Source organism: Tachypleus tridentatus, chromosome 9 (assembly GCF_004210375.1).
Source record: "Tachypleus tridentatus isolate NWPU-2018 chromosome 9, ASM421037v1, whole genome shotgun sequence".
Lineage (NCBI taxonomy): Eukaryota > Metazoa > Arthropoda > Merostomata > Xiphosura > Limulidae > Tachypleus > Tachypleus tridentatus.
Window position 1 is genome coordinate 138,413,371 of NC_134833.1, and position 26,427 is coordinate 138,439,797.

Here is a 26,427-nt window from a genome sequence, read left to right on the forward strand (position 1 = left end):
CAAATATGATATAAAAACTTTATCGTTAAAATTCGTATTTTGCGAAAGAAACGAGTAATGTACCTTGACGCTAACAATGAGGGCCTGGCATGGTCCAGCGCTTTAAGGCGTGCGCTTCGTAATCTGAGGGTCACGGGTTCGCGCCCGAGTCGCGCCAAACATGCTCGCCCTCCCAGCCGTGGGGGCGTTATAATGTGACGGTCAATCCCACTATTCGTTGGTAAAAGAGTAGCCCAAGAGTTGGCGGTGGGTGGTGATGACTAGCTGCCTTCCCTCTAGTCTTACACTGCTAAATTAGGGACGGCTAGCACAGATAGCCCTCGAGTAGCTTTGTGCGAAATTCCAAAAAAACAAAACAAACAAACAAAAACAAACAAGCTAACAATGAAAAGCACGAAAACGTTGTGGTCTAACCTTTTATAGAGGTACTGTACAACAAATTATGTTATTCATAGTTAAAATTATTAATTGTGTACACGAAACTGAGTGTTCATTGAAAGAAATTTCAAAATGCTTTCTAACTGTAGAACATTGTACACCTACAAATATATTTTAAGATTCATATCCAACTTAGAAGTGTACAGAATATTTCTGTTTTGGAAGTTCTGTCCATCTCTTTGGATAACTATGAGGATGGCGGTATGAGTACTATTAGTATCTGGTTTTATAGATACAGTGAAGTTTGACGATTTTTGCTGAAGTAAAAAGCATTTTTCGTTAAATTGTTATTCATAAACGAATTTCTAAAAATGAAACAAATTTGAATTTAATGGAATCAATTAGATAAGCAAGAATAATATTTCAGACCTTTCGACGCATGCATAGAGAATACGCTCTTAGAGGGTATTATTTTTGTTTGATTTATTATCATCCCCTGTGAAAGAAAAGGGTTTATGCAGTTATATCATGAGCCGCAAGGTAATTTGTTATTCATTATTTCCGTTACGTCACATCCTTTATCACGAACTCTTCGCGTGAATGAGGTGTGGTAACCGGAACGGTTGTCAGTAAAATAGTCGAATTAGAAATTAATCTGAAGAGGGTTACCGTGAAGTGAAGTTTTACCGGTAAGTAAACATTAATTACATCCAAAATAAATTTTGATTATTACTTATAATCAGTATTTCAAATAAGTTCACTGTCATTTTGAACATATAGTAAGAAATTACAACTAATGTTGTTAGATGTTATTGTCTGAGCAGTTAACAAGTCTTACAATACAAGTTACGTTTAACCTTAGGTTATAATTTACGAACATTACAGATATTTAAAATGACATAATACAATATTTTAATTACTTGTAACTTATTTTTTGTCAGTTACAAATTACGTAGTTGATTATTCAGAAATTAAAATTTTAACAAAGGCCTATAATAATTTTCATATTTACGCAATGAGTAGTTATACTGTGTTACTTGTGCTTGTAAAAATATAACTTGTATTGTAATATTCAGTAACCATATCTAAAAACAATGACAGACATACAAAACTTTACACTACGTTTACATTTATTTTAAGTTTATGCTGGGACTAAATCTTAAAAATGAGAGTTGATTACACTAGTACAATAAAAGGGCTCAAGCTTCCGAATCTTGTATTATTATAAAGCCTAAAGGATTCTCTTGTGACGTCATGGCCCCTGGTGGAAAGCTTGTTGCATGTTAGGTTTGGTAGAAATAAGAATGTACATTATTATTATTATTAGTAGGCCTACATGATTGAGACTGTATGCTTGGGTAAGAGAAAATTATGAGTTTGATACTTTCATGCTATATAAAGTATATTTGTATTAGAATTCAGAATTATATCATTGTTCTCATTATTGCCAGTTATAAGTAATTATCATTCAAGTAATATTAATATTCACAGTAACTTAAAGTTTTTTCAATCATTGCACCAAAGATACTGAAGTACGTTTTTGAAGTACCAGATTTTTTTTCTACAGTATGGAATTGACTGTTGGTATAGCAACATGAATATTATAAACATTTAGAAGTTGCATAAATATAATGCAGCTTTAAAGTTTTTGTTGAAGGAAAAGGCACCTTTTGTTAGATATTAAATCAATAAAATAAGTTAGACCTTAAATACAAAAATAGTGAATTTTAAAATTGATAATGAAAGTGCATCTTAATAAGAGATTAAAATATATTTGTAGGGGAATTGGTGTAAAAGTTCTGCATCTCAGTGCTTATTATTATTTTGAGAATATAAATGTAACTTTTCACACAAATGAAAACTGTTAACACTTTTTGATAGTTCCTTCTAAAAGTAGTATTAATAGTTGTTGTAATACAAAATTAGCAAAAATTAAAGCCAATAAAAACTAACAGTATGTTTTATAACTTTTAAATAATAATAACTGTTTTTAGTCTACTTTATTTAATACACTTAAAAAAATTAAAAGACATCAAAAACAAGGCTGGTACCTATACCATCTTTTACACACAAAAGTATGTAATCTTTATTAAATTGAACTAAGAAAGTAAATAATATGTAAAAGAGAATGGTTAAGGCTCTTAATATTACTGAGGTTAGAAGTTTGCATATGTTGTATTTTTGCATGTATATCAAAGCTTCTTTAGTAACTCACCAGTAAACTTTTAAGAAGTTAGACAAAAATTAAATGAACAATCACAAACATAAAACCAGATGAAATTTCAGATAGAGTAAAAATGTCAGAGATGCTACAGTGTTAATCTTTTTTATGAAACTTAGTTGGCTTACCAAATACATAGCAGAAGTTAAGGTTATATGCAACAGGTTTAAGAAGGTGAAACTGACAGAGTGAATGGAAGAGTTAAAAAATTATAGGAAAGCCATGGATTTGGTTAAAAAAAATAAATTGAAGTTTCAGAGATCTTATAACAAACAGCTGGCTGATAATGTTAAAACTAGTAGCAAAACATTAAGTATGTAAGGGAAAGCAAAATGTTAAAATGGGGGATTGGGCTCATAAAGAATGTATATGGTAAGCTTTTACCTACTCAAGGGTAATGTACCATATTTCCATTAAGAAGATCCAGAACCTCTTGTAAGACATTAGCAGATTAACTGCCAAAATATAGGATGAAATTAATTATTAATTAGTATCCAAATATAGAAAAAAAATGATTAACTGATAATTAGACTTAGGTGATTGTTTAGGTATCATGATAATGATAGATATTTGAACACCATACTATTGCTGTGAGTACTTACTCTTGGGTATTTCTTCCTATATGGTGAGTATTAAAAATAATTTGAATCAGTTGGTTAAGTGGACAAATAACCTTTAATAATAGCAAGTGTAAAGTGATGCATTTGTGTTATCAATATTTGAATTACACTTTTAATATAGATGGGATCCCTAACAATTTGACTGAAGAAAAATAATTCAGACCAGTTGTGATTAAGCCAATCAAGTCATTTAGGTAATGATGTTTTACTATAGAAAAGCTGATAGAATTACATATTGTATTTGTAGACATTATCACTAGTCAGTAGAGCTGGGCAGTTAGTGGAATGTACTAATCAATTATGTAGCTTACTGTATGATTCAACTAAGTGATTATTCTTGAATCCAATCTTGCTATTTTCAGTTTGTTATGGACTTGTTATACATATTTACTTGGTATAATTTTATTAAAGCAACAGTAACATAAACTCTCTTGTAGCTTTTAATATGTATAATCCTCTGGAAATTCAGTTGCATGTTAACAAATTTTCCTGAGAAATGTGATGTGCAACATGCAGTTCTGTGACTGGGAGTACAGTTTTTAGTACTGTTTTAATAATTAATTTATTTTATCACCTTTATATAAAATATTCCTTTCAATGTATTTACATATCCAAAATTGTGAAATGTTTGGATTTTATGTATTATAGTAATACATAATATAGAAGCTATCTTAAGCCTTTTCTTAAATACCTGCTTATTGTCATGATATGCATTATCTGTTATAGTGGCTTTACCTTTTCAAAAACTTAATCATGCAGTGTGATATTGTATTATCTTGTCAGGATATCACACAACACTAGAAGCTTAAACTGCTCTCTCAAGGTGGATTTCTATACATGAGTAGGTTCTGTATTTTACATTTATTTCCTCTGGGATTTGAACATTCACCCATGTATTTGCTGTGTGTGACAATCTTTGAAGGGGAGGAAAGGATCATGATGGTTGAATGGTGTCTGAGGCAATGCAACACTACACTTTGGCCTTAAATTCCTGTAGACGGGCGGCCTTGGGGTGACCCCTCCTAAGATCCATCAACTGGTTCTGTTGGGCTATGGCCAACTAAGTACCAACCAGTGTTGGGCATTCTCAATAGGTGTTGTGGACATTGTGTCTGATGCTGGTATTTGGATATAGTGCTCATGAAACCTTAGCATTGCTGCAGTGATTTTCTTTGGCACTGTTGTGAATTCCCTTGTAGGATCCTATGGTGGGATGGAGTCAGTGGGCATTGAATTTTCCTCTTTTCATTGTGGATCCCCTAAATCTTTAAGAAAATAAAATTATAAAAAAATGGCTGATTGGTAAATGACCATGTTTTGAAGGCTTTGAACAGCAGTCTCCACCCTATTCTGCACCTTTACCTCATTTTATCACCATACATTCTTTGTCAGACAAACCTTTAAAACAAGTTTTTATTATTATTTTTTTTATTCTGAAGGGATTAGAGGAACTTGTTGGCTGTCCAATGTTAGTCAAGAAGCTACATTCTGGAGACATCTTGAAGTTACTTCCCATGCTACTTTGAATTCTTCATGAGGAGCTATTGTTGAGAGTGATTTGAAGAACATCCTTGAGTCAGAGATTATCACTGGTTTTTCTAATCATGGAGTTTCTGCAATGCAACGTATCTCCACTTGTAAAGAAGGAATTATGTTGCCTACTAGTATTCTTATTTTGATGCTTACATTGTTACATTTATCTGTTGCTGTCAAGGCAGGGTATCTGAACTGTTTGGTTTGGCTATATATTCCCAGCCCTCTCAGATGTTCCCAATGTTAGCAATTCAGTCATCTGAAGGCATCTTGTTATGGTTCTCTGTGTGTGCTTGTGGTGGAAAAGACCACAATATCTACAAGTGCAAACTAGACCCTTACTGTGTTAACTGTAGTGGTGCCAAAATTCATTCTTCGTATTGTCCAATTACTTTGGCTAGCTGTGTTTGTAAGGTCTTAGAGAAGATAGATAATCTTGTCTTATTTGGTTCTTTGAATCAAACAACCTCCTGTCACTCACTCAGAGTGGGTTCTGTCAACAGCATTCTACCATGAACCATGTGGTTCGACTTGAAACCTCAATCACTGAAGCTTTCTTCAAAATAGAACATCTAGTTTCCAGGTTCTTTGACCTGAGGTAAAATTCTTGGGACTTTGACTGTAAGCTTGTATTCATTCCTCACATAAAGCATCTACATGTCAAGTTTACTAGGACATTGAATATCTTCAGTACCCTCTCTTCCACCTCCTGAGGAGCAGATTTATCCTCTGTACTCAAAATCTGTCATGCCCTCATTTGATCCAAACTAGACTATGGGTCTCTGGTCTGTAGTTCTACCAACTCTTCAGCCTTGAAGATGCCAGACCTGATTCACCATCTAGGGCTTTGGCTTTGCATTGGACTTTCTGCAGTTCTCCAGTCCAGAGTTTGTACACTGAGTCTCATGAATGTCCTCTTCACCTCTTCTGATTGCAGCTTTCTCTACAGTATGCTACTAAGTTTTATCTTTACCATAGCATCTCACCTGGTGTTGTCTTTTTTTTTTTCATTGGGTCATGCTCTTTCAACCTTCTTTTTAACTTCAAATCCAGGTGCACCTGGTTGAATTGCATGATGTTGTCCTGAGCCCATTCCACTATAGCTTATTACTATCTCCATATGTGACTTTTCCTTGAGTCATCTGAAGAAGGCAGATACTCTAGAATGAAATTATCATCCTTTCTTTATTGAATATCTTTTGGACCATCTATCTATTCCTGTTTATATGAATGATTTGAAATTGAGTGACTGTAGGCTCTGCTATGGCTTTCTGTGGCTCAGTAGTAGATCCTAGGATTCTCTCTGCAGTTTATAAGTTCTCTGTTGAGTTGTGTACCATTTCTCTTGCACTGGATCATGTAAAAGATGCACAGTACACTGACTCTTCACTGTACTGGCCCTGGAATCTTAACATTAGTTCTCAACCTATTCTTGTTGATGTTCAACAACAACTGACCCATTTTTCTTGATCTTTGATGAGTATCTAGTTTTCATGGATACCTGGCTGCATCATTATTTGCAGAAATGAGCTCATTGCCACTGCAGCAAATTCCATCTTCTCTGGTGCTGTCACAGCCATGCTTATCTCACATGTGTATTGAAAGAACAGCTTCACATCAGTTGGTAGTTGACTTGGAGGGAGCAATGTCACAACAAGCTTTTCCGTATCAAACCTTCTGTTGTTTGGCCATTTTGTTTTCAGAATGGGGAAGTTGTTCTTGCTTGGCTGTGCATTAGTCAGTTTTTAACCCCTTGTTTTCTTTTAGCTGGTACTGATACAGCAATGTGTGGCCTTTGTTGTGACACTTATGTCTCAATAGCCCACATTTTCCTGTCATCTCCCCATTAAGACTGAATGACTGCACTGTTTTAGACATGCTTTCTCATGGGGTAGCCCTGACATTGGATGGTGTCAAGTAATGGTGACACTGTCCAACTTGGTTGTATTTTAAAAGTTTTACAAATCTTTGGCCTTCTAAATAATATTTAAATAGTTTTTTCTGAATTTTGTACATTGTTTACTTTTACATTTTCTAACAACTTTATACTTTCTGTTTGTATGGATTGTTTGGCACAAATAGCCTTGTTGATTTGTGTCAAACAGCAGCAGCAGTAGCATAAACTGCTAATTGAAATTTACAAACCTGTTTCTGGATACACATGTAAAGGTGGAAAGTAAATCATTTAGTATTTAAACATCAATCAAGTGCAGAACATTTAGAAATTTTCTCTACCTTTCAACCACAGTATGTCAGACTAATCAAGTAGAGACCATTGAAATAATGTTATACAAAATCTAAATTGTAAAATGCATTAATTATAAAATTAAAGCAGACCAGTAAATCCTTGACAGCTATTAAGAACAGTTGTTTGTTGTATAAGTGTTCCTCTCATGAGGCATAATTAAGATTTATAAGTTTTTTTTTTCTTGCTTAAGCAAAAAAAAAAATTTTACAATTTCATGTTTAATAAATATTTTAAATGTAAACTTAGTGTTCAGATGCTCTTATGAAACTTGAAAAATTTCAGAATTGAAACTAAAATAGACTCTGGTGACTGGCCTGTGCGTATGTGGTTTATAACATCGAGGTTAGTGAAATATGAAACAATGCAATGTGTGAAATTTTAGGTGCAAGCCTCTGATGTCATTAATAGCACCAGAAACTCCTAACTTTTAGTTTTCCTGATACCATTTTAAAAGTTGTTTTCCTTAACTTTATTTCAGCTGTTTTTTTTAAATTGATATTTTATAGGCACACTGAAAAAAAATAGCTGTTTTCTTTATTGTGTGGGCAATTGGCAGAGGGTTTTTGTTTTGTTTTTTCCATAACATTTGGTAAACTTGGAGAAGTCTTCCAAGAATAGCTTAATTCTACAGAAATGATTATCACTGTAGTAAGCTTCTAAATAGGTGTTAATTATAAATAAGGTTTCGGTTGCATGCCAATCACTTGAAGTTAAATATTGTTTGATAAAATTAAAAACAACAAATAAACTATTGACCTCAATAGTGTGTTTAAATGGGTATTTAATAGATTATACAGCCTACTAACTATTTGTATTCATAAATTATAATCAAGAGCTGGATTGCAGCGCTAAATCTTATAAAGTAAAAATTCATAATTCATGATCGTGGACTCGTAAGTTCTGCTTATTTTTCCTCAAAAGTAGAACTATTTAAATTAAAATATGAATTTAAGAACTTGTGCTATGATCTCATCAAAGTAGTGTAAGCTACTGAACTAGCATTTGCTAAGAGCTTATGTCCTCAGGAATTTGAGAAATAAGACTTCAGGTATTATCATCATACACATTCAGCCTCAACATTTAGTAAATAGAGAAAACTCGTAATTGTTCAAGCTTCCTTAAATTCTTGGCAATGTTTGTGTCACATGATGTGTACATTAATATAAGTGTACCATAGTTTTGTGATGTAGTTCTAATTATCCAAGTATTTTGTTAAATTGTTGTTACCTCAGTGCATAATTACTTGAAAAATAAGTATGCTCAAAACTATAAAAAGTTGTAACAAATCTTTAAGTATACTGGGTCAGCTATTAAAGGTGATAATGTGTCTTTAAGTTCCAGGATGTTTGTTGAACAAAGACCATTTATAAGTGTTATCAAAATGAAAAACCTGCTAGATCCATGTATGGGTAGGGGTCAAAGTGTGCATGTTCCAACCTTGTACAGTGTTATTGAACATGGTATGGGTTTGATGTCAGAGGTGTAGATATTTCATGTTATATTGCTGATTTCACTACAGTAGGGAACATATCTCTACTAGCATTACTGATATAACTTGTTTCTTTTATTTTATTATTACTAGTTTTTCTTACAATGCTTGTAACTTTAGTAACAAAATTAATTAGAAAGCCTGCAAAATCATTTTCAGAATAACTTATAATCCATTATAATCCAGATATAACCATTATAATGGTTATAATCCATTAATTTCAAAGCCTAATCTTTATTTTTATTAATATGAATGTTATGAAAGTAAAACAGATGTTTCAATCTTTGTAATTTAAATAGTTATAATCTTATTTAGAAAAAACTAAATTCTATAACTAAATTCATATTTTAACACTTGTAAACAAGATGTATGTTTTATATTTTTAGGCCATCACTTTTACATTATAGTAAATGAATTTTCACTTATTTTGACAGGAACAGTTTAAAAAAAAATTTCTTCTATCATTTCAAACAATGAAAAATTGATTTTGTGACACGTATATGTTATAAAAACTGCAGATCTCCTAAGCAGGGCTTATTGACTGTGAAAACAAATCTCTTTAAGCCTTACATAAATTGTTGGTACTTGGGAAAAGTCATTTGCATTTTTTCTAATCAGAATTAGTAATAGTGGCAGATAACCTAAGTAGCTTTACAATAACAAAGAGAGGATGAATGAATTTAGTCACAATGGGAATCAAGCCTGAAATAATCAAATCACAAAGGATTCTTCCACCTGCCAGTTATGTGGCTTTGAACTTAGTGGCAACATTTTGATTAATTGGATATTTGCAGCATTCAGAAACACTAATTTTGATTACTTGATTGCTGTTGTGACAGTGAGTTAATTGCAACTTCAGTTAGTCGGTTATTGGAATAATCAAACATGGTAATAACTGGAAATGCAAATTTTGATTATTTCATTTTCATGACATTAATCAAGTAGTTTATGGGACACTAATGAGTTTAATCACTGCTCTTGGGTAATTTATATCTGCACTAAACAAAGCTTACTCAAACAAAGAAAATATCACAAAATCCAGTAAAGAAATCTAAATAATCGTGTTTCACTAGGCAAAATACTAACAAATTCTTTAGTTTCAAAACTTTTTTCTGCTAAGTAATATGCTCATGATGTTATCAAGATCACTCATTGTCATTAAGAATGTTGTATGTGTCATGTTTTTCAATTATTTCTAAATGTTTTGCAGTTAATTGAAATAATTCTACCTAATAAAAAAACAACAACAAAGTCTTATGGATCAGCTTTAAAATAATTTTGCTAATTTTAAATCTGAAAGAAGCAACTTTTAAAACCACACAGAGGTGAACTAATGTTAATAGCAATAATCACAATACTGTTTTGACAGTCTTGATTGCTTCAGAAATATTTAGTTAGGGAGCTCTAAATTACACTTAAAATAACTTGAAGATGGATCACAAAGTAATGAAGACATGATAAAATATAAACAGATAAACTGTCTTTAGTAGCAAATATTTGGTTATTTCACTCATAGAAGTTTGTGGCATTTTTTTTTTTTTTCTATTGTAACCATTTGGATTTGCTTCTTTTTTTTCAACTAATTTTAGGCAATAAATGAAAAACTTTGGCTAGAAATGCTAATTATTTTTGAAGTGTTTAACTTGAAGATGAAATTGAAAATGTTCTTTATCATATCAATAACCTTGAGTTTTCAGCATATTTTAAGTAAACAATATTCATACAGCAACCACGTGATACCAGTTCACTTGTGTATGGAGACACATTCAGCATTACTAAGACATACTAGTATAGCATTTTGTGGGTCTCACTTGTGTATGGAGACACATTCAGCATTACTAAGACATACTAGTATAGCATTTTGTGGGTCTCACTTGTGTATGGAGACACATTCAGCATTACTAAGACATACTAGTATAGCATTTTGTGGGTCTCACTTGTGTATGGAGACACATTCAGCATTACTAAGACATACTAGTATAGCATTTTGTGGGTCTCACTTGTGTATGGAGACACATTCAGCATTACTAAGACATACTAGTATAGCATTTTGTGGGTCTCACTTGTGTATGGAGTCTCACACATTCAGCATTACTAAGACATACTAGTATAGCATTTTGTGGGTCTCACTTGTGTATGGAGACACATTCAGCATTACTAAGACATACTAGTATAGCATTTTGTGGGTCATATTTACCAAAGATCATTGTTCATGAACCAAGAAAACAAAACAGTGATGGTGTGGCTTGTTGTTAATACAAATTCAAAATGTGGGAGGAATGGAGGAACACTTCCATGCACTATTCCAGGAACTATTTTTAAAACCATTGATTATCCAAGATTTCCAGTACCAAAAAATCTTTTTACAAAATTCAATGGCTTTCCAAGATTTTCATGATGTGCCAACCCTAATGAAGTATTTATTTTCTAAGTAAGACTAATGAACAATAGACTTTTTATACTGAAATTATTCACAAAGTTTGAATATAATTTAGTGAACCTCCTTTATGAGAATCTTGAATGTGATGTGACTGATCTCCCAGTAGAAAATATTTTTCAAATTTTGGTCATTAATCTCTAGCACAGTCAAACTTTATGGTTATACAGAGTTATATTAATATACTTCAAAAGAAGTTTGTACAAGATGTCATTGAATTCAACCTATACATACCTCCTTGAAAGGCTTTTTTAACTAAGATAGTTACATGCTTTTGACATAAACAAATACCATAACAAAAATCAATGATCTACATTGTAGGCATCTTAAGAATTCCTACAACTATTTGAAAAAATTACGAAAAACAATTAACTTTGTGGACTTGGTAATTTTATAAATTATTTTAATTGTGGTTACTTTTCATAACTATTTCACAAAACATGAGTTACTGTGGACTGGTAGCAATAAAAGCATCTTTTAGAGATCTTCAAAGTAGATTTATTGGAATATAAAACTGCTTTTACTTTAGCTATTTTGTTGGATATGCACTTTTAAGTACTATTTTTCAAAGAGCAAGAAAACCAAGAAACATTTTAATGTATAAAGCTTTGGCACTGTCATTTTTGCAATCAAATATAGTTGAAGTTAAGAGATGGTAGAAATTATATAGATGACTCATTACTGACAGCACCAAAACCTGTTAAGTTTACATCAGAAACATGACTCATTTAAGGATTGTTTCAATGAAATATATGCAGACACTTGGTATTAATGATAGTGGTCAAACAGGTCATGCGAAGAGAGTGCAGCCACAAGTGAACTAAATTTTAAAGAATAAATAGTCTGTTATTTTGGTGGCAACTAAACAGACACATTTTCAATATCTTGTTAACATGAAGATTCATATCAGCCTCAGCCAGGAGATTATAGTGAACATCTGTCATTAAAAAAACATTTACAAATTAGAGAACCTAGCAATTTCCATAAAATATAGTGGCTACTGTTCTTACATTTATCTCAGATTTCATAACATTAAAAATGTAGAATTACTGATGGCTTCATTTGGTAAAAAATTGTGTGTGTATGGTAAAAAGGAGAAAGCACATGTCACAGTTTGTTTTTTATAGAAATACATTCAAAATTTACTTAAACAATTTTATCAGTGTATGTCAATAAACATAGCATTGCAGTGTATTACATAATTCAAGTTTTGATATATGTTTTAATTTCAGGAGGTAATATTTAAATTCTAAATCCTCTCTTCCCTATGGTGTGACAGTTCCTTACTTCTAATTTCCCATTTTAGTTTCTTTCTATCCCTGTATGGTCTTTTGAGTTTGACACACATTATACACCTATAATATAGATATTGCTAAGCTGTAATGTAAATGATTCACTGAGATATAAACAAAGTCAAACCTAAATACCATGCCTTATTATATCATGTGTTTCAGTAAAATGTCAGTAATTCACTGATTTGCTGTTGGATTATTTATAACCAACTGGTTAAGTTTTGTTGTTTTCTATTGTGTAGATAAGCTGTACAGGCTATTAAAATCTCTATTTAACCTATTTATAATTTAAATAGAAAACCAGTTAAAATATATTAGTTTTTTTAGGACATTATGATTTTATATTTTTTCTCTATAATATTATTTTATTTTATAAGTTCCATAATCGAAAGAAATAATTGTTTACTATTATTATTTTTACAAAAATACTTGAAATGTGTTTTGTTGTGGGTATGAGAGAAGAAAACAAGAGCCTAGGTACTTGTGCTCTGATAAATGGTTTTTTATATACTCTGAGTGTCTAAGTGCACCTGTAAAGCATTAAAACAAAATAAAGGTAGATCTGAAGAGTTTACCTTTTGCAGTAGTAATATATTTGTAATTCCCTGTTTATAATGTGCAATCTATCTAGAAAGACAAAGATAATTTAGACTTATTTCATATATGTTTCATCTTTTAATATTAACCTCTCATTGCTAATTTTGCTTCAGCTAGTTATTAGGGTAGAAAAAATAACAGGTAAATTTTTTAATCCCCAAAATATTTTGATATTAATTCAGGAGGCTCTAGAGATTATGCAAATAAAATTTGAAAGATGTACAGAGATATAAATATTTTTATTCTTAACATGAAAACAACTTTCATTTAGACTAGTCAGACTGACTCTGTAAATTCACAGTTAAGTCTTTAGTAAAATAATTTGTTAAATCTAAGTTTTGTGTACAGCAGAATTCTAATGTTTACTAAAAACTTGCAAACATTCATGAAGATGCATCTAATAAACTTGGAAGTACAGTAGACATTTCTGTGTACAGCATCACAGAACAGGATTTGGTTTGTTTTGAATTTTGTGCAAACCATCCCTAATTTAGCAGTGTAAGACAAGAGGGAAGGCAGCTAGCCATCACCAACCACTGACAACTTTGGGCTACTCTTTTACCAACAAATAATGGGATTGACCATTACATTATAATGCCTCCATGGCTGAAAGGGTGAGCATGTTTGGTGTGACAGAATTTGAACATGCAACCTTCAGATTACAAGTTGAGTGCCTTAACTGCCTTGCCATGCAGGGCCTGGGTTTGGTGTAATGCATAATGTCATTCACTTAACTTTAAAAGAAACTGAGACTGATAAAAACTACAATGATCCCTTTATTAGATCATAATGCTCATCATTTCAAATTAATTCAGTTCTTTTTAATTAGATTTGTTATATACTTCAAAAGTATCTATATTAAATGGATATGTGAACAGACACAAAGCATGCGACTGAAAATTCAGTTTAATAATTTTTGTAATCTTTTCCCACAAAAAAAATCTAAGTGTTATTACTATTCTACATTAAGAAAGTTAGTAAATGATCTTGTGTGTTTTTTAGTTCATTAACTTAAAACTTATATTAAAGGTTTTTGATTATATTGTTCCTGATAAAGAATATGAAAATGTCAGTTATTTTGTACTGAATAGTTATTGATAACTGTTCAAATGTCTGGTAAAATGGATGAATCAAATATTAACCAAACTCTGTTAGAAACATTGAATAAAAAAAAAAAAAAAAGATTTGATAAAATGTATCATCAGTCTTTGCTGTGGGTTAATATACTCCTTTTTTAGTTACAAGTAATTTTTCTGTTGTATCTAGACTGTAGCTAAAGCGATTCACTAGAGTGTATGCTGAAGATTTACAAAGCAGGGTAAGCTAGTATAACATTATCTCAAAGATTATACATATTCTCTCCAACTAAGATTTATCAATTACTTGATTTATTCATCTAATTCCAGATTGCACCCAGACAATGGCAACCATTCGAAAGAAACTGGTGATTGTTGGAGATGGAGCATGTGGTAAAACATGTCTTCTAATTGTGTTCAGTAAAGACCAATTCCCAGAGGTGTACGTACCTACAGTATTTGAAAATTATGTTGCTGATATTGAGGTTGATGGAAAGCAGGTGTGTATAGCCATTATGACATAGATTTAAGAATAATAAAACTTAATTTTATTCTTAATAAAAATCTTTAACATGATATTTATCAAGGATTTATTGTTCTTATTGTAACACCAATGAAAATATGTCATAGAATGTTTGTGTGGGCAGGAAAAACAAATTTTCAGTGATGAGGATCTTGCACACAGATCCATAAAGATAATACTGAGTTATGCTGGGAAACAATGAATAAACTGGTGATTAGGATATGGGAGACTACCAAGTGAATAATGCTTATCTGAATCTGTATCTCATGTTTTCATATGGCATTGGTTGTTGAATGACGAAAAATCTTCACTTGATCTGGTATGGCCAGGTGGTTAGAGTACTTACAGTCTGAGGGGTGTGGGTACAAATCTCCATCTCACCAAATATTCTCACCCATTCAGCAATGAGAGAATTATAATATTATAGTAAATCCCACTATTCATTGGTAAGAGTAGCCCAAGACTTGGCAGTGGGTGGTGAGAACAGTCTTTCCTTTACTCTTTTACTGTTACTTTAGGGATGGCTGATACTGATAGTCCTTGTGTAGCTTTGAATAAAATGTATTTTTATTCTTCAGTTTTTAAGTCATTATTTGTAGAATAGTTGTTTTTTGTTATCTTGTTATGTGAAGAAAAGGTTGTCTGGTTGACTGTATTATACAGGCAGTTGCTCAGTGTATTCCTAAAACCTCGACACATTTTCCACTATATCCTTGTCTGTGGTGGAATTCTGCCTGCCACGTGGCATGGAAGGCTCAAAACTGGGTCTCGGATACATTTCACAGGTATTCTGCACTCTCAAACTGCATTACTTTCCAGCAGGCCTGTTCACATGCTTGGTGGGCAAGACATCAAAGTCAGAAGGAATTTTGGAGTAAGTTCATAAACAGCACATCTTCTACCACCAGTTCTAAAGTTGTATGGGACAAGATTCAAAAAGTCAGTGGTCAATATAATTCTGTGTTCCTCTCTTGATCTTACTCTATGATGGAATGGTATCAGCATCACCAATACTCTAGGTGAAAGCTTTTGTCAGGTATCTAACACTTCTGCTTCATCCACCACCTTCTTAGCCATGAAAACTTGAGTAAAGTGATCACTTCTTTCCTTTTCAGCTGATTGTCTCTGTGACTATAATCCACCCTTTACACTGGTGGAACTCAAACTGGCCCTTTATTGGTCTGGCAGTAGATTGGTCAAACCTGATGTACACTATGAAATCCTGTGCTATCTATCTTCTTGTCTTGCTATTCTTATGATTGTTTTTAACGAGATATGGCAGGAGAATGTTTTTCCTGATGCCTTGTGCTAGGCTTTTGTTCTACCTTTCACTAAGCCTGGGAAGGATCTTAAAATTCCTTCAAACTACCATCCATATTGTTTTGATAAGTTGTCCCTGCAAGACCTTTTAGAGAGGATGGTTAATGCTCACCTTGCTTGGTTCCTCGAATCAAACAACCTCACCTACCCAGTATGGGTTTCAATGACAGCGTTCCACCATAGACCATCTGATTATCGACTTGAAATGTCAATCAGAGAAGCCTTTCTCAACCAACATCTTGCATCACTGTTCTTTGACATTAAGAAGGCTTATTATACAGCATAGAGGTATGACATTTTGTGAGATCTCCATTTATATGGGTTAAGTGACCATTTGCCCATTTTTGTTAATTTTTTTTTTTTAATGGACAGGTGATTCCAAGTTCGCGTGGGTTCGACACTTTCCCATTCTTTTTTACAGGAACTTGGAGTCCCGCAGGGCTGTGTTTTGAGTGTCACATTTTTCAGTATAAAGATTAATGCCATCACTAAACAACTCCCTCTTACTGTTAAATGGGCTCTATGTCAACTACTTTCACATCTCATGTCATTTGTCGAACATGAAGTATATTGAGTGTCAGCTACAGTCTGCCTTCAGTCGTTTACTAAAGTGGACCACAGCAAACAGTTTCAACTCTCTCTCTCTCTCTCTGAAACTGTTTGCATGCACTTTTGCCACTTACAGGGTATTTTTCTGATCCTCAACTCTGTATCGGCGAAGTTGTGCTACCTGTGGTTCCTGAGACAAAGTTGTTAGGGCTTATCTTTGACTGTAAACTGACCTTTATACTGCACATCAAGCAGCTATGGGTCAAATGTACAATAGTACTGAACATCCTCAGTGTTTTCTCTTCCAATTGGGGAGCAGATTGATGTTTTATGCTGAAGATATATCGTGCTCTTATTCTATCGAAACTAGACTATGGACCACTGGTCTATGACTTTGCCAGGACTTCAGCCTAAAGATGCTGGACCACGTTCATCAGGGACTTTGGTTCTGCAATGGGATTTCTGCACTTCACCAGTTCAGAGCTTATACAGAGTCTCATGGACCTCCTCTGCACCTCTGCCATTTGCAACTGTCTTTACTGTATGGTTTGAAATTTCATTCCTTACCAAAGCATCCCACCTGGGGCTGTATTTTCCTCCTTTGGTGGGTCATGCTTGTTCAGAACAGACAATCTGCCATTGCTCCTTTTTGCCATTGTATCCAGGCACAGTTAGATAAATTGGGTCTGTCCTTGGATAACATTGCTGTATCTACTTGTCAGCCCATCCCACCATGGCTTATTACAGTCTCCAAATGTGACTTATCTCTGAGTCATCTGAGAAAAGCAGATATTCCCAATTGGAAATACAGTATGTTATTTGCTGAACATCTTTTCAACTGTCTTTCCATTGCTATTTATATTAATGATTTGAAATCAGGTGACTTTGTGGGCTCTGCCATGGTTTGTTGTGGTTCAGTGGTTGTGCTCAAAATCCCCTCTGCAGCTTCTGTGTTCACAACTGAACTGTACACCATTTTTCTTGCCCTGGATCACATAGAAGCTAAGCATTACTCAAATTGCACTATTTATACTGACTTGCTAGGCTCTCTACTGGCCCTGGAATTGCTTTACATTAATTCTCACCCTGTTCTCTCCAATATTCAAAAATAACTGGCCCATTTCTCTCTAACATTTACTTCTATCCAGTTTTTCTGGATACAAGGCTACATTGGTATTCATGGGAACTGCTTTGTTGACACTGCAGCTAAATCTGTCAGATCTGGCACTATCATTGCTGTGCCTGTTCCATACATGGACTATGGTCCTGTATTCAAGGCATGGCTCCGTGCCAGTTGGTAGTCGACTTGGAGTGAGCAACGTGAAAACAAGCTTTTCCAAATAAAACCCTTTGTTGGACTTTGGCCGTCTTGCTTTCGTAAGGATTGGAAAGAGGAAGTTGTTCTAACTAGACTACGCATTGGTCACAGTTTTTAATTCATCGTTTTCTTCTCTCTGGGACTGTTGCACCAGTGTGTTGTCTGTCACATTCAGGTCCCAATAAGCCACATTTTACTGTATTGATGTCGTCACGACTCTAAAAGATGGCACCATTTTAAACATGTTTTGTTCCAAGGTTTATCCATAACATGAGACAGTGTTATTGGCAGTGGTGATACTCTTCACCTTAGAAATGTTTTTAGTTTTTTAAAGGCTATTAATCTTTTTAATGCTATTTAGTTTTTTTTTATTTATACCTTAGACCTTTTTAATGTGATTCCCTTTAAAGAATCAAAGTACATCTAGTTCGATTTGGAATTAGGAAATGGCTGTAACATCAAATAACTCGAAACCAGGACTGGAAAGGCCAACTTCAGGTGACTAATGCTAATTTTTGAACTTATCCATTTATCAACATGGCAAGTTATGATAATTAAAATTATGCTTCAGAAAGTCCTTTACATCTTGTATTACTGTAGTTTTTCTCTTACTGCTGTAAACTAGATGTAAAAATTGTATTTAATGTTATTTATGTTATTAATTCAAAAATTAAACTTTGTTTTGCTTTACCTTAATTTCCTTTTATGAATTTTACTAATTTTACTTTAATTTTAACTTTTACTGGATGTTTGGCACAGATAGCTTAGTTGGTTTGTGCCATAAAACACCAAACCAACCAACCAGTCAAAGGATACTCTTGCTACAAGATCAGAGACCTGAAGCTGCTCAGTAGCTGTTGGATTGACTGTGTGTTGCTTAGGAGGATCTTCTGTTCCTTCACATTCCCTTGTTGCCCTTGTCATGAGCTTCTTTGTAGAAGATGAAACAGATGGATAACAGGAACTATAGGTGTGATTAGAACTTGTCTAGAACATATTTTGATACAGCTGTGTTGAGAGTGGCATAGGTGTGGGAGAGCCTTCAGAAGATTCAGGTTATTGTTTGGTGCTGATGCAGACAGAGGATCTTCATTCCATGCCTTGAGGTAGATCTTAACTGCAGAGACACACATCTGCTGAAGACCATTTTTCTCTTTGCCTGTCAGTTTAAACTTATCATGAAAAAGCCAGATCTTGAGTGAGTATATTACCTTCAGCATCCACATAACATGGTGCATGGGACCAAATGGATGCCTCATGGAGGAGTGATTTTCATAAAGGTAGAAAGATCAATGAGAGCTCTATGAATTTCAAGACCATCATCATGAAGGTCTTTTTGTGCTGTCAGTAACTTTTCAGCCCAAACCACTAGCTCTGGATCATTGTTGAGATCAACTATCTTCTTGTCATCAGCTGCAGTTGCATATGAATTTATGTTAATAAACTCCCACTGATCTTAACCTCTTAAAAATCAAAACATCTGGACCCTTCCTTGGTCATATCCTTGAGTGTGGTAAAAGCTCTCTTAGCAAAAAACTCTTAAGTTACGAGATACAAAAGATTCTTTTGCAGCTCCTATTCTGAGAACACATGCACCTAACTTTTGCCCAGTATTAGCATTTGTAGTGTCAACTATTTGACAATCCTATAACAACATTCTTTAAACCCCATTCATTAAGAGCTGCTGTTACAGCCTTGGCTTGTTCTGATCCTGCCACATTTGCTACCTTGGCAACTTCCAGGAGCTGAGAGACCTCATTTCCAGTAACAATAATTGGTAGGTGGTCAATATGTTCCTTGGTTGTCAAGTTCCTGAGGAGTTTTTCATCCCAGTGGACACTCAAAAGCAGATCATCTTAACTCAGCCTCCAGGTTTTCTGTGAGCATTTTCTGGTGATTATGATGCATGTGTTGGATGGAGGAGCAGTTGATGTTGAATTATTCAGGAGTTTGACCAGTTGAGCATGCTGTTTCTGTTAGAACACAAGTAGCATCCCTGTCTGACAGCTTTGTCTTGTCAAGAGCCATAGGCAGTGATCAAGATACGTTTTTTTTTGGTTTTTTTTGGCTCTGAGATATTTTTAAAGTCTAGCTCCTTCAACAGCAATAGCAGAACTTTCCTCATCATTTGGAAATTCATCTAGGCTGCTTCTGGAAGATGACTCCAATTGTGTGTTTGAAGATGCTATGGTTTCCTTCTGCCATTGACTTCTTCATTCTTCTTCCATTATCTTCCTCTTCAGAAACTGGTTCTCTTTCACAGCTTGCTTGGCATCAGTTGTCCCAATGTTCCTTTATGGCCTACTTCTCATTGAACAAACAGGAATTCTCAGTCTTCTTGATTTGTCATTATTATGAGGGCATCAAAGGTGGTTATGTCAAACAAGTTGGACATTTCTGCCTTTATATCTGTGGGGCTGATCTTCTGCTTTTCCCTTTCTTCAAACTCTTATAAACTGTATATAGCTTCTCTACTTTAGTAATTGCATTATCTTTGCAGATTATTGTAATTATTACTTTCTCCTAGAATTTTGTTACACCCATGATCACTGTTGTGGCACTTTCCCTAATTATCTTCCTCACCTTAATATGAAGACAAAGAAAGAAAGAAATAACTTGTCCTTTAGAAAGAAGTTTTGTTCCTTCAATCTCATCATCTGGTTTGCAAAGGTAATTTTAGAACAAGCTGTTATGATCAGTCACTAATAGGTATCAATTATTCTAAAACAAATACATGTAACTGATTAGAATGTAATGGAAAAAAATTACAGTAAATAATGAATAAATGATAATACCAAATAGGTAAATTTATCGTTCATCTTCATACACCAGATTACAGCTGTACTGTACACAATTAAAAACTACTTCAAAAGTGCAGTACATAGCAAGGTCAACTGGAATGGTCAAAATTGCAAGTATAGCAGTAGAGAATAAATAATCAACTCAACATTTATGCAAAATTTATGTGAAATTACAAATTCCGTGTGCAACCTCTAAATTTAGTTCAAATGATTTAAAATTTCACCACAAGTGTTTTTTCATACATACAAAAAATTTTAAGGTTTAGGAGCAGGACTTTTCTTTAATTTTTGAAGAACCATTATATTGGCCATTATATTAAGTCCACTTTCAATTCCCTTGTCATTTACTAGATGCTATAATAGGGATTATTTACAATTGTTTTCATTCAAATGCTTGTTTTTAATACATTGTCTGAGGAGTATCACTTTCAGAACAAATAAGAAATGGGAAACTTGAATATTTTACTTATTTCAAAGAAAATGTGGGTGTTTATAAAATCACCAAATGAAATTGTAATTTGTCATAAGTTTGTTTATTTCAGGATATTTACACTGTCACATTTTTCTTTTTGCCAAGAGTACTAAGAATATTATAACCTGATGTGATCTTCTGTTTCTCAAAGTTTGTTTAAAATGCTGACAAATGTAAAAAGAAAATAAGTTAAGTAGTACACTCAAAATGCTGAAAACAAATTTCAGTTGGGGTTTAATTTACCTGAACTTCTGCTGGAACATTGCCTTAAAACCTATATAAGGCACCAGACAGACTCCACATTTTAGTGGCTCAGTGGTAAGTCTTAAGGAGTCACTGTTACAAACTGGTTTCTAATGCTTGTGGCTGTGCAGCACTGATAACCCTTTATATAACTTTATGGTTAACAATAATTACACAGATTCCACTTTTCCATTTCCTTAATATTTGGTTTTCCTTTAAACAAGGTTGTTATTTCTGCACAATGATAAGCTTTCTCTTAATTAAGAAGGATGTTGGAAAATGTAGGCATCTAAATTAAAAAAGGAGACTAGAGTAACATTGTTTTAATGTTCAAGTAAATCTGTATGTAATTTTCTATGTCGTCATGTAAGTTCTAGTTACTGAGAGCTATAGACTGCAGCTAAATGTGTATTGAGGCCATTTCTGTAGGCAAGCAAAGTTTACAAGATAGTAAATCTAGCAAGTGTATTTCATACTTCATGGATTACACATTATCATGTTTTCAGTGATACTTCAATGTTTGGAATACAAATATATGATATTGTGACATGAATGGTTGGAATATTTTAGACGTTTTTTGAGACAGCCAAGCAAAACAGTTATTATTTGCATTAACTTTCTGCAAAATATCTCCAGGAGGGCTTCTGCAACATTATCTGACTTTATCTTCACTAGTGCTATTGCTTATAGATAATGTCTCATAGTTGACCACTGTCAACACTTACCAGTTGCCTTTATTGGACACAGGCCCTGGTGGCCTAATGAAATCTACAGCTACTCTGTTGAATGGATCTTTTATAAGAAGCATCTCCCACATTGGCCTCTAAGTACTGTACTTTTTGCAAATGTCACACATGACCTGAACAATCTACTTGCACCTCCAATGACCTCTGGCTAATGGAAGTTACTGGTAATTCTGTCTGCCATTTTCTTTGTTCCTGTGTGCCCTTCCACAGTTTATTCATGAGCCAACTTTATTACTTGAGTTTGATACTCTGTTGGTACAATGATTTGTTTAACTTCCTCAGTATAACTGCTTTTATAGGTTTGATATAGCACTCCCTTCTAATCCTCTATTTTATAAGTATCTTTTCCTTTTGTTTTACTCAACTTTCTCCTGTGCATTGATTGTCCTAAAGTTTCTGCAGTAAAGGGTCTTTCTTCTGTATTTACTTAGGTTCCTGGAAACCTATATTTGACATGTCACTTTTTAACACTTGCAGGGACTTAATATCTCACTTGCTCTTCTTTTCATGAGATTTGGTTGTGACATCAGTTGTTTCATCAATTTTTTTACTGTCTATTTCCTCCTAATTTGTACTGTCTGGTACATTTTCTCTTGCCGAGTTGAATATTGGTTTCTTTATACACATGGTTTTAAGGACTCCTACATAATATGGAGTAGTATCTACATTTATTTCTGCTATGGGAACTTTCTCATTGCTTGCTCAATTAGCACATACAGATATACTTTGCCTGTCCTCTGATCATCAGATATTAGACTGGTTTTCACTGCTACACCCAGTGTCTTGTATAACCTTCATTTTCTTGTACCCAACATATGCCACATGTTGGCACCTCTTTGTCACATGCTCTCATCACTACTGGCACCATTGCTCCATTTGCTAACTGGAGTTGACTATTAGTTGTGCACTGATTAATCATGTTTTTGTGTATTAAATCTTATGAGTAGGCCTTTTTTTTTTTCTGGCTGCACCATCCATAGTGTCAGTCACTCTTGTTTCTTACCAGCTCTGTCTTCATACATAGCTCCAGCTGCTTTATGTTGAGATTTCTACTGTTGTTTGCTGGTGATAGACTTGCACTCATTTACAATGTCCCATTTTATATTACATACACACCATCACTTTTCTGTATGTTAACCACCTGCCACCTTTGGTTGACCCATGCTTCTGGTCAGTTTTCAGTGGTTTCAGATTTAACTGGTTATTCGTGAACTTGCCTCTTATACTCTGTATGTAGGTTTCTATTCTGCCAGCTTGATCATTTCTTCCACATTTTTTTGGTGTTCTCTCCTTTAAGAACAATGACATCTTGGCAGAACGTGATTATAAACTATTTTTACACTAATAGATCTACAAATCCCTCAACTATTTATACATTTGGCCATGTCAGTTCACAAACTGAAATACTGTTTCTCCAGTGTTGGGTTTGACTTCTGTGAACTTCCAATGAAAACCTTCTTCAGTAAGTTTGTATCCTTTGATAAGTTTTAAAGTGGCTTTACACACAGTCCATGACATCTTTTGATATTGTGCCTGCATATACTTGTACATCTTTCCCTGTGAGAAATAGGGCGAGATAGACTGTCCACTCCTCACTTTGGTTGAATCTTTCATATCTATTTATGAAAGCATTGATGTCATCTTTTATATTCTTCAAACTTATGTTGCTCTGGTGGGCTTGGTCTGACTCCATTGTAATACTTGGGCATTTTCTTTTTTTTGTGTGAGTTTTGCTATCTCAATTTGTGCTTTTAGTCTCTCCTCTTTTTCTTTCTCAGTTTGTGCTATTATTCAAATTTTTGTGTAGTCATTGTTTTATAACCCAAGATGTGACTCTCTTTCTACCCATAGATAAATAATCACCTGATATAGCTGTATAGTGTAACTGTAATCTCTACACTATTTTCATTATTAGTACAGTTGTGTGTATATAAACCTACTTATTTCACTGTCTTTCACATTTTCTTCTATTGCCATTTACCACTAAATCATGGCTAGCTTGTCAATTTGTCAGTTATAATACTTTTATTTATGTAGTTAGTATAAACTATAAATATTTACTATGTGTTGTTAGGCTTAGGATTCTTCTACAGTAGATGCATTTGACTTGGTGGTGGTAAATCGAAGAAAATAAACAGCACTCACTTCACTTATTTTCAATATTTTATATGTCTATATAAATAGAAATAGTTAAACTTGTGCACAATATATTCTTTACACTACAAAGGTTGTAGGCATATCAGAATGACCATATAAATCTCTTGTTAAAAGTCCACTTAGGCTTATCAATTATTTTAGAATTTAAATTGACAGGCTGAACTCTTTTTCTCTATTACTGTTGCCAAACTATCCAAATATAGTTCACTTCATCAAGTTATCACAGTTGTATCCTATACTTTTAAAATTGTCTTCAAGTTTTTCCTTGTATTTCTGTGAATTGTTTATTTGCCAAAAATCCATTTAAGCTAGTCAAATTACTTTAGAACTCTGTTTGATGAAATAAACTATTCTTTTTTTTTTCTACTGTTATTTTTTCTTTAACATATTAATCATTAGGCCTATATTAACCAATAGGCCTTTCCTTCCTACAGCAGTTATCTTTACATTTAATTTTAACTGAGCTCCTTTTCATCACATTTGCTTTGTCTTTTCATGCTCATCTCTCACTATTGTTTATTACTTTATCATCTGTTCTCTGTATTCTCAACATCAATGAGTTACAAACAGAACTTCCAGTAATCATTTGCTTATAACTTATAATAAAAAGAACAAGTCATAAATTATTAATTTACAAAACAAACAAAGTAGTAATATCAACACTAAACAGTTGTGTATCCTTACACTGGTGGTGTAAGTGACATACTGTATAGTTTACAGAAAAACCCAAAAAACACACACACTGAATGAGATTCTGTGACCATATGCATTGTGTAGGCACTCACCTGAGACCTATATTGGCATAAAATATACACATGCAATTATATTTATTAATTTGTTTGTGAGAATCTAGCATATACTTTCAATATTCTTCTACATACGTAACAGTTGTTTTCACTAGATCTGAACAGTCTGAACATATCACCTGGCAATGTACTAATACCATTGCTAGAAAACTAGTACATTCCTGACTGCAAAAGACAATTTATGTATCATAAACACATACTGGCACAGCCATGCATTTTATACAAGACAATTTATCTAGCAGTTATTAACATGTTTTTACATAATATATTTATCAGTTTTTGTTTATTTTAATTTTTTCATAACATGGTTCTCTAAACTTGTGTAATATAAAACCTTTAATTGTGTTTTGATAGTTATTGTTTGTAAAATTGGCTTTTTGTTGATCATATATACCAAATAATAATCAAAGTAAAATAATCTGGCTTCTCAAAAAAAAAGAAAGCTTATTTCTGATGTGTAATTTTTGATTCAGGGTAATCAATACAAGCATAAACCTGAAGCTTTTGCTGCTTTGTAGTATCCCAGTCACTGCTAACAAAAATAATATATATTCTAACCCTAGAAAAGTAACTTGCTATTCAAACAGAAGTTTGAATAGTGTTGAAACAGAATGTTGTGATATTATCTATATAAATGTATGTATTACATCAAAGGACCATGAAATATTTGAATGTAATGTTATTTAATATTGTCATGACACTGAGTTCTTCCTGTAAGTTGAAAATCTGAAAGAGAATTCAATTATAGCTGGTAGAGTATGAACAGTTTGACATGTAATATTAATAGTGAGTTCAAGTTTGTAGTAAGTAATTTTGCACATTTAGTGCTATATGTCAGAACTAAGAGGATTTATTATGCTTATAAAATTTTAAAATATTTGTTACAACATTTTTACATGTAGGGTGGACACTTGTGCTTCTAAAATCCAACAATTTTTTTTAAAGTATGTTTTGTCATGCAAAACCTGTGTTAGTGTATGAAAATACTGTTTGAATAAAGTTAAAGTTCATTTCTGTTTCATATTTACTAATTAAGTGAACCATAAAAAAAAAAAAAAAAAAAGTCTCTCTGTCTCTCTTTTGCAAGAATTATCAATACTGGAATAGGTAAACATAATTTGCTGAATGCATTAATTATATGTCCATCCTTTTTCCAAATTTGACCTGACATTTTCCATTAAGGGTTTGATTATTTAGTGTGAAAATCCATTTTATGCCTTGTATGTCTGTATTTTAATAATATACTGCTTTTAACTTTTAAGGAATTGATAAACTGAGTGTACAGAGTGTACATACTTGTATTGAAATGATTTTGTTTTAAACTGGTGACTACCTGCATACCTCTGTGTAAACTTCTTTGGTCATCACCATTTAATTATTAAAACAGTTAAAGATAAAAACAAACAGGTTTTATTTAGTTACTACGAACCAAAATTTTTATTTGTTTACTTATTAAACAGTAACTTTGCTACAACATTTGAAATCAGTTTAAAATTGTTTATTATATTTAAATAATCAGTTTATGGTGTATGCAAGATGGTGTGAGAACTCTAGGGAAACTCATACAATTTTTATGATAATATTTAAGAATAAATGATGGT

The 26,427-nt window shown here is 33.2% G+C and overlaps 1 protein-coding gene across 5 annotated transcripts in view; it reads left to right on the plus strand.

Moving 5' to 3' along the window:
- LOC143226489 (ras-like GTP-binding protein Rho1) overlaps nt 1-26,427 on the plus strand; it is a 43,988-nt gene that overhangs the window by 7,122 nt on the left and 10,439 nt on the right. For 3 of the 5 annotated variants that reach the window (XM_076457516.1, XM_076457515.1, XM_076457511.1), the window contains exon 2: nt 14,222-14,391. In XM_076457516.1, coding sequence (XP_076313631.1) covers nt 14,236-14,391 — 156 coding nt within the window. In that variant the 5' untranslated portion in view covers nt 14,222-14,235. Of the gene's footprint in view, nt 1-912; nt 1,068-3,340; nt 3,414-14,221; nt 14,392-26,427 lie in introns of those variants that run through there. The other 2 variants (XM_076457514.1, XM_076457513.1) reach the window with 2 other exon arrangements.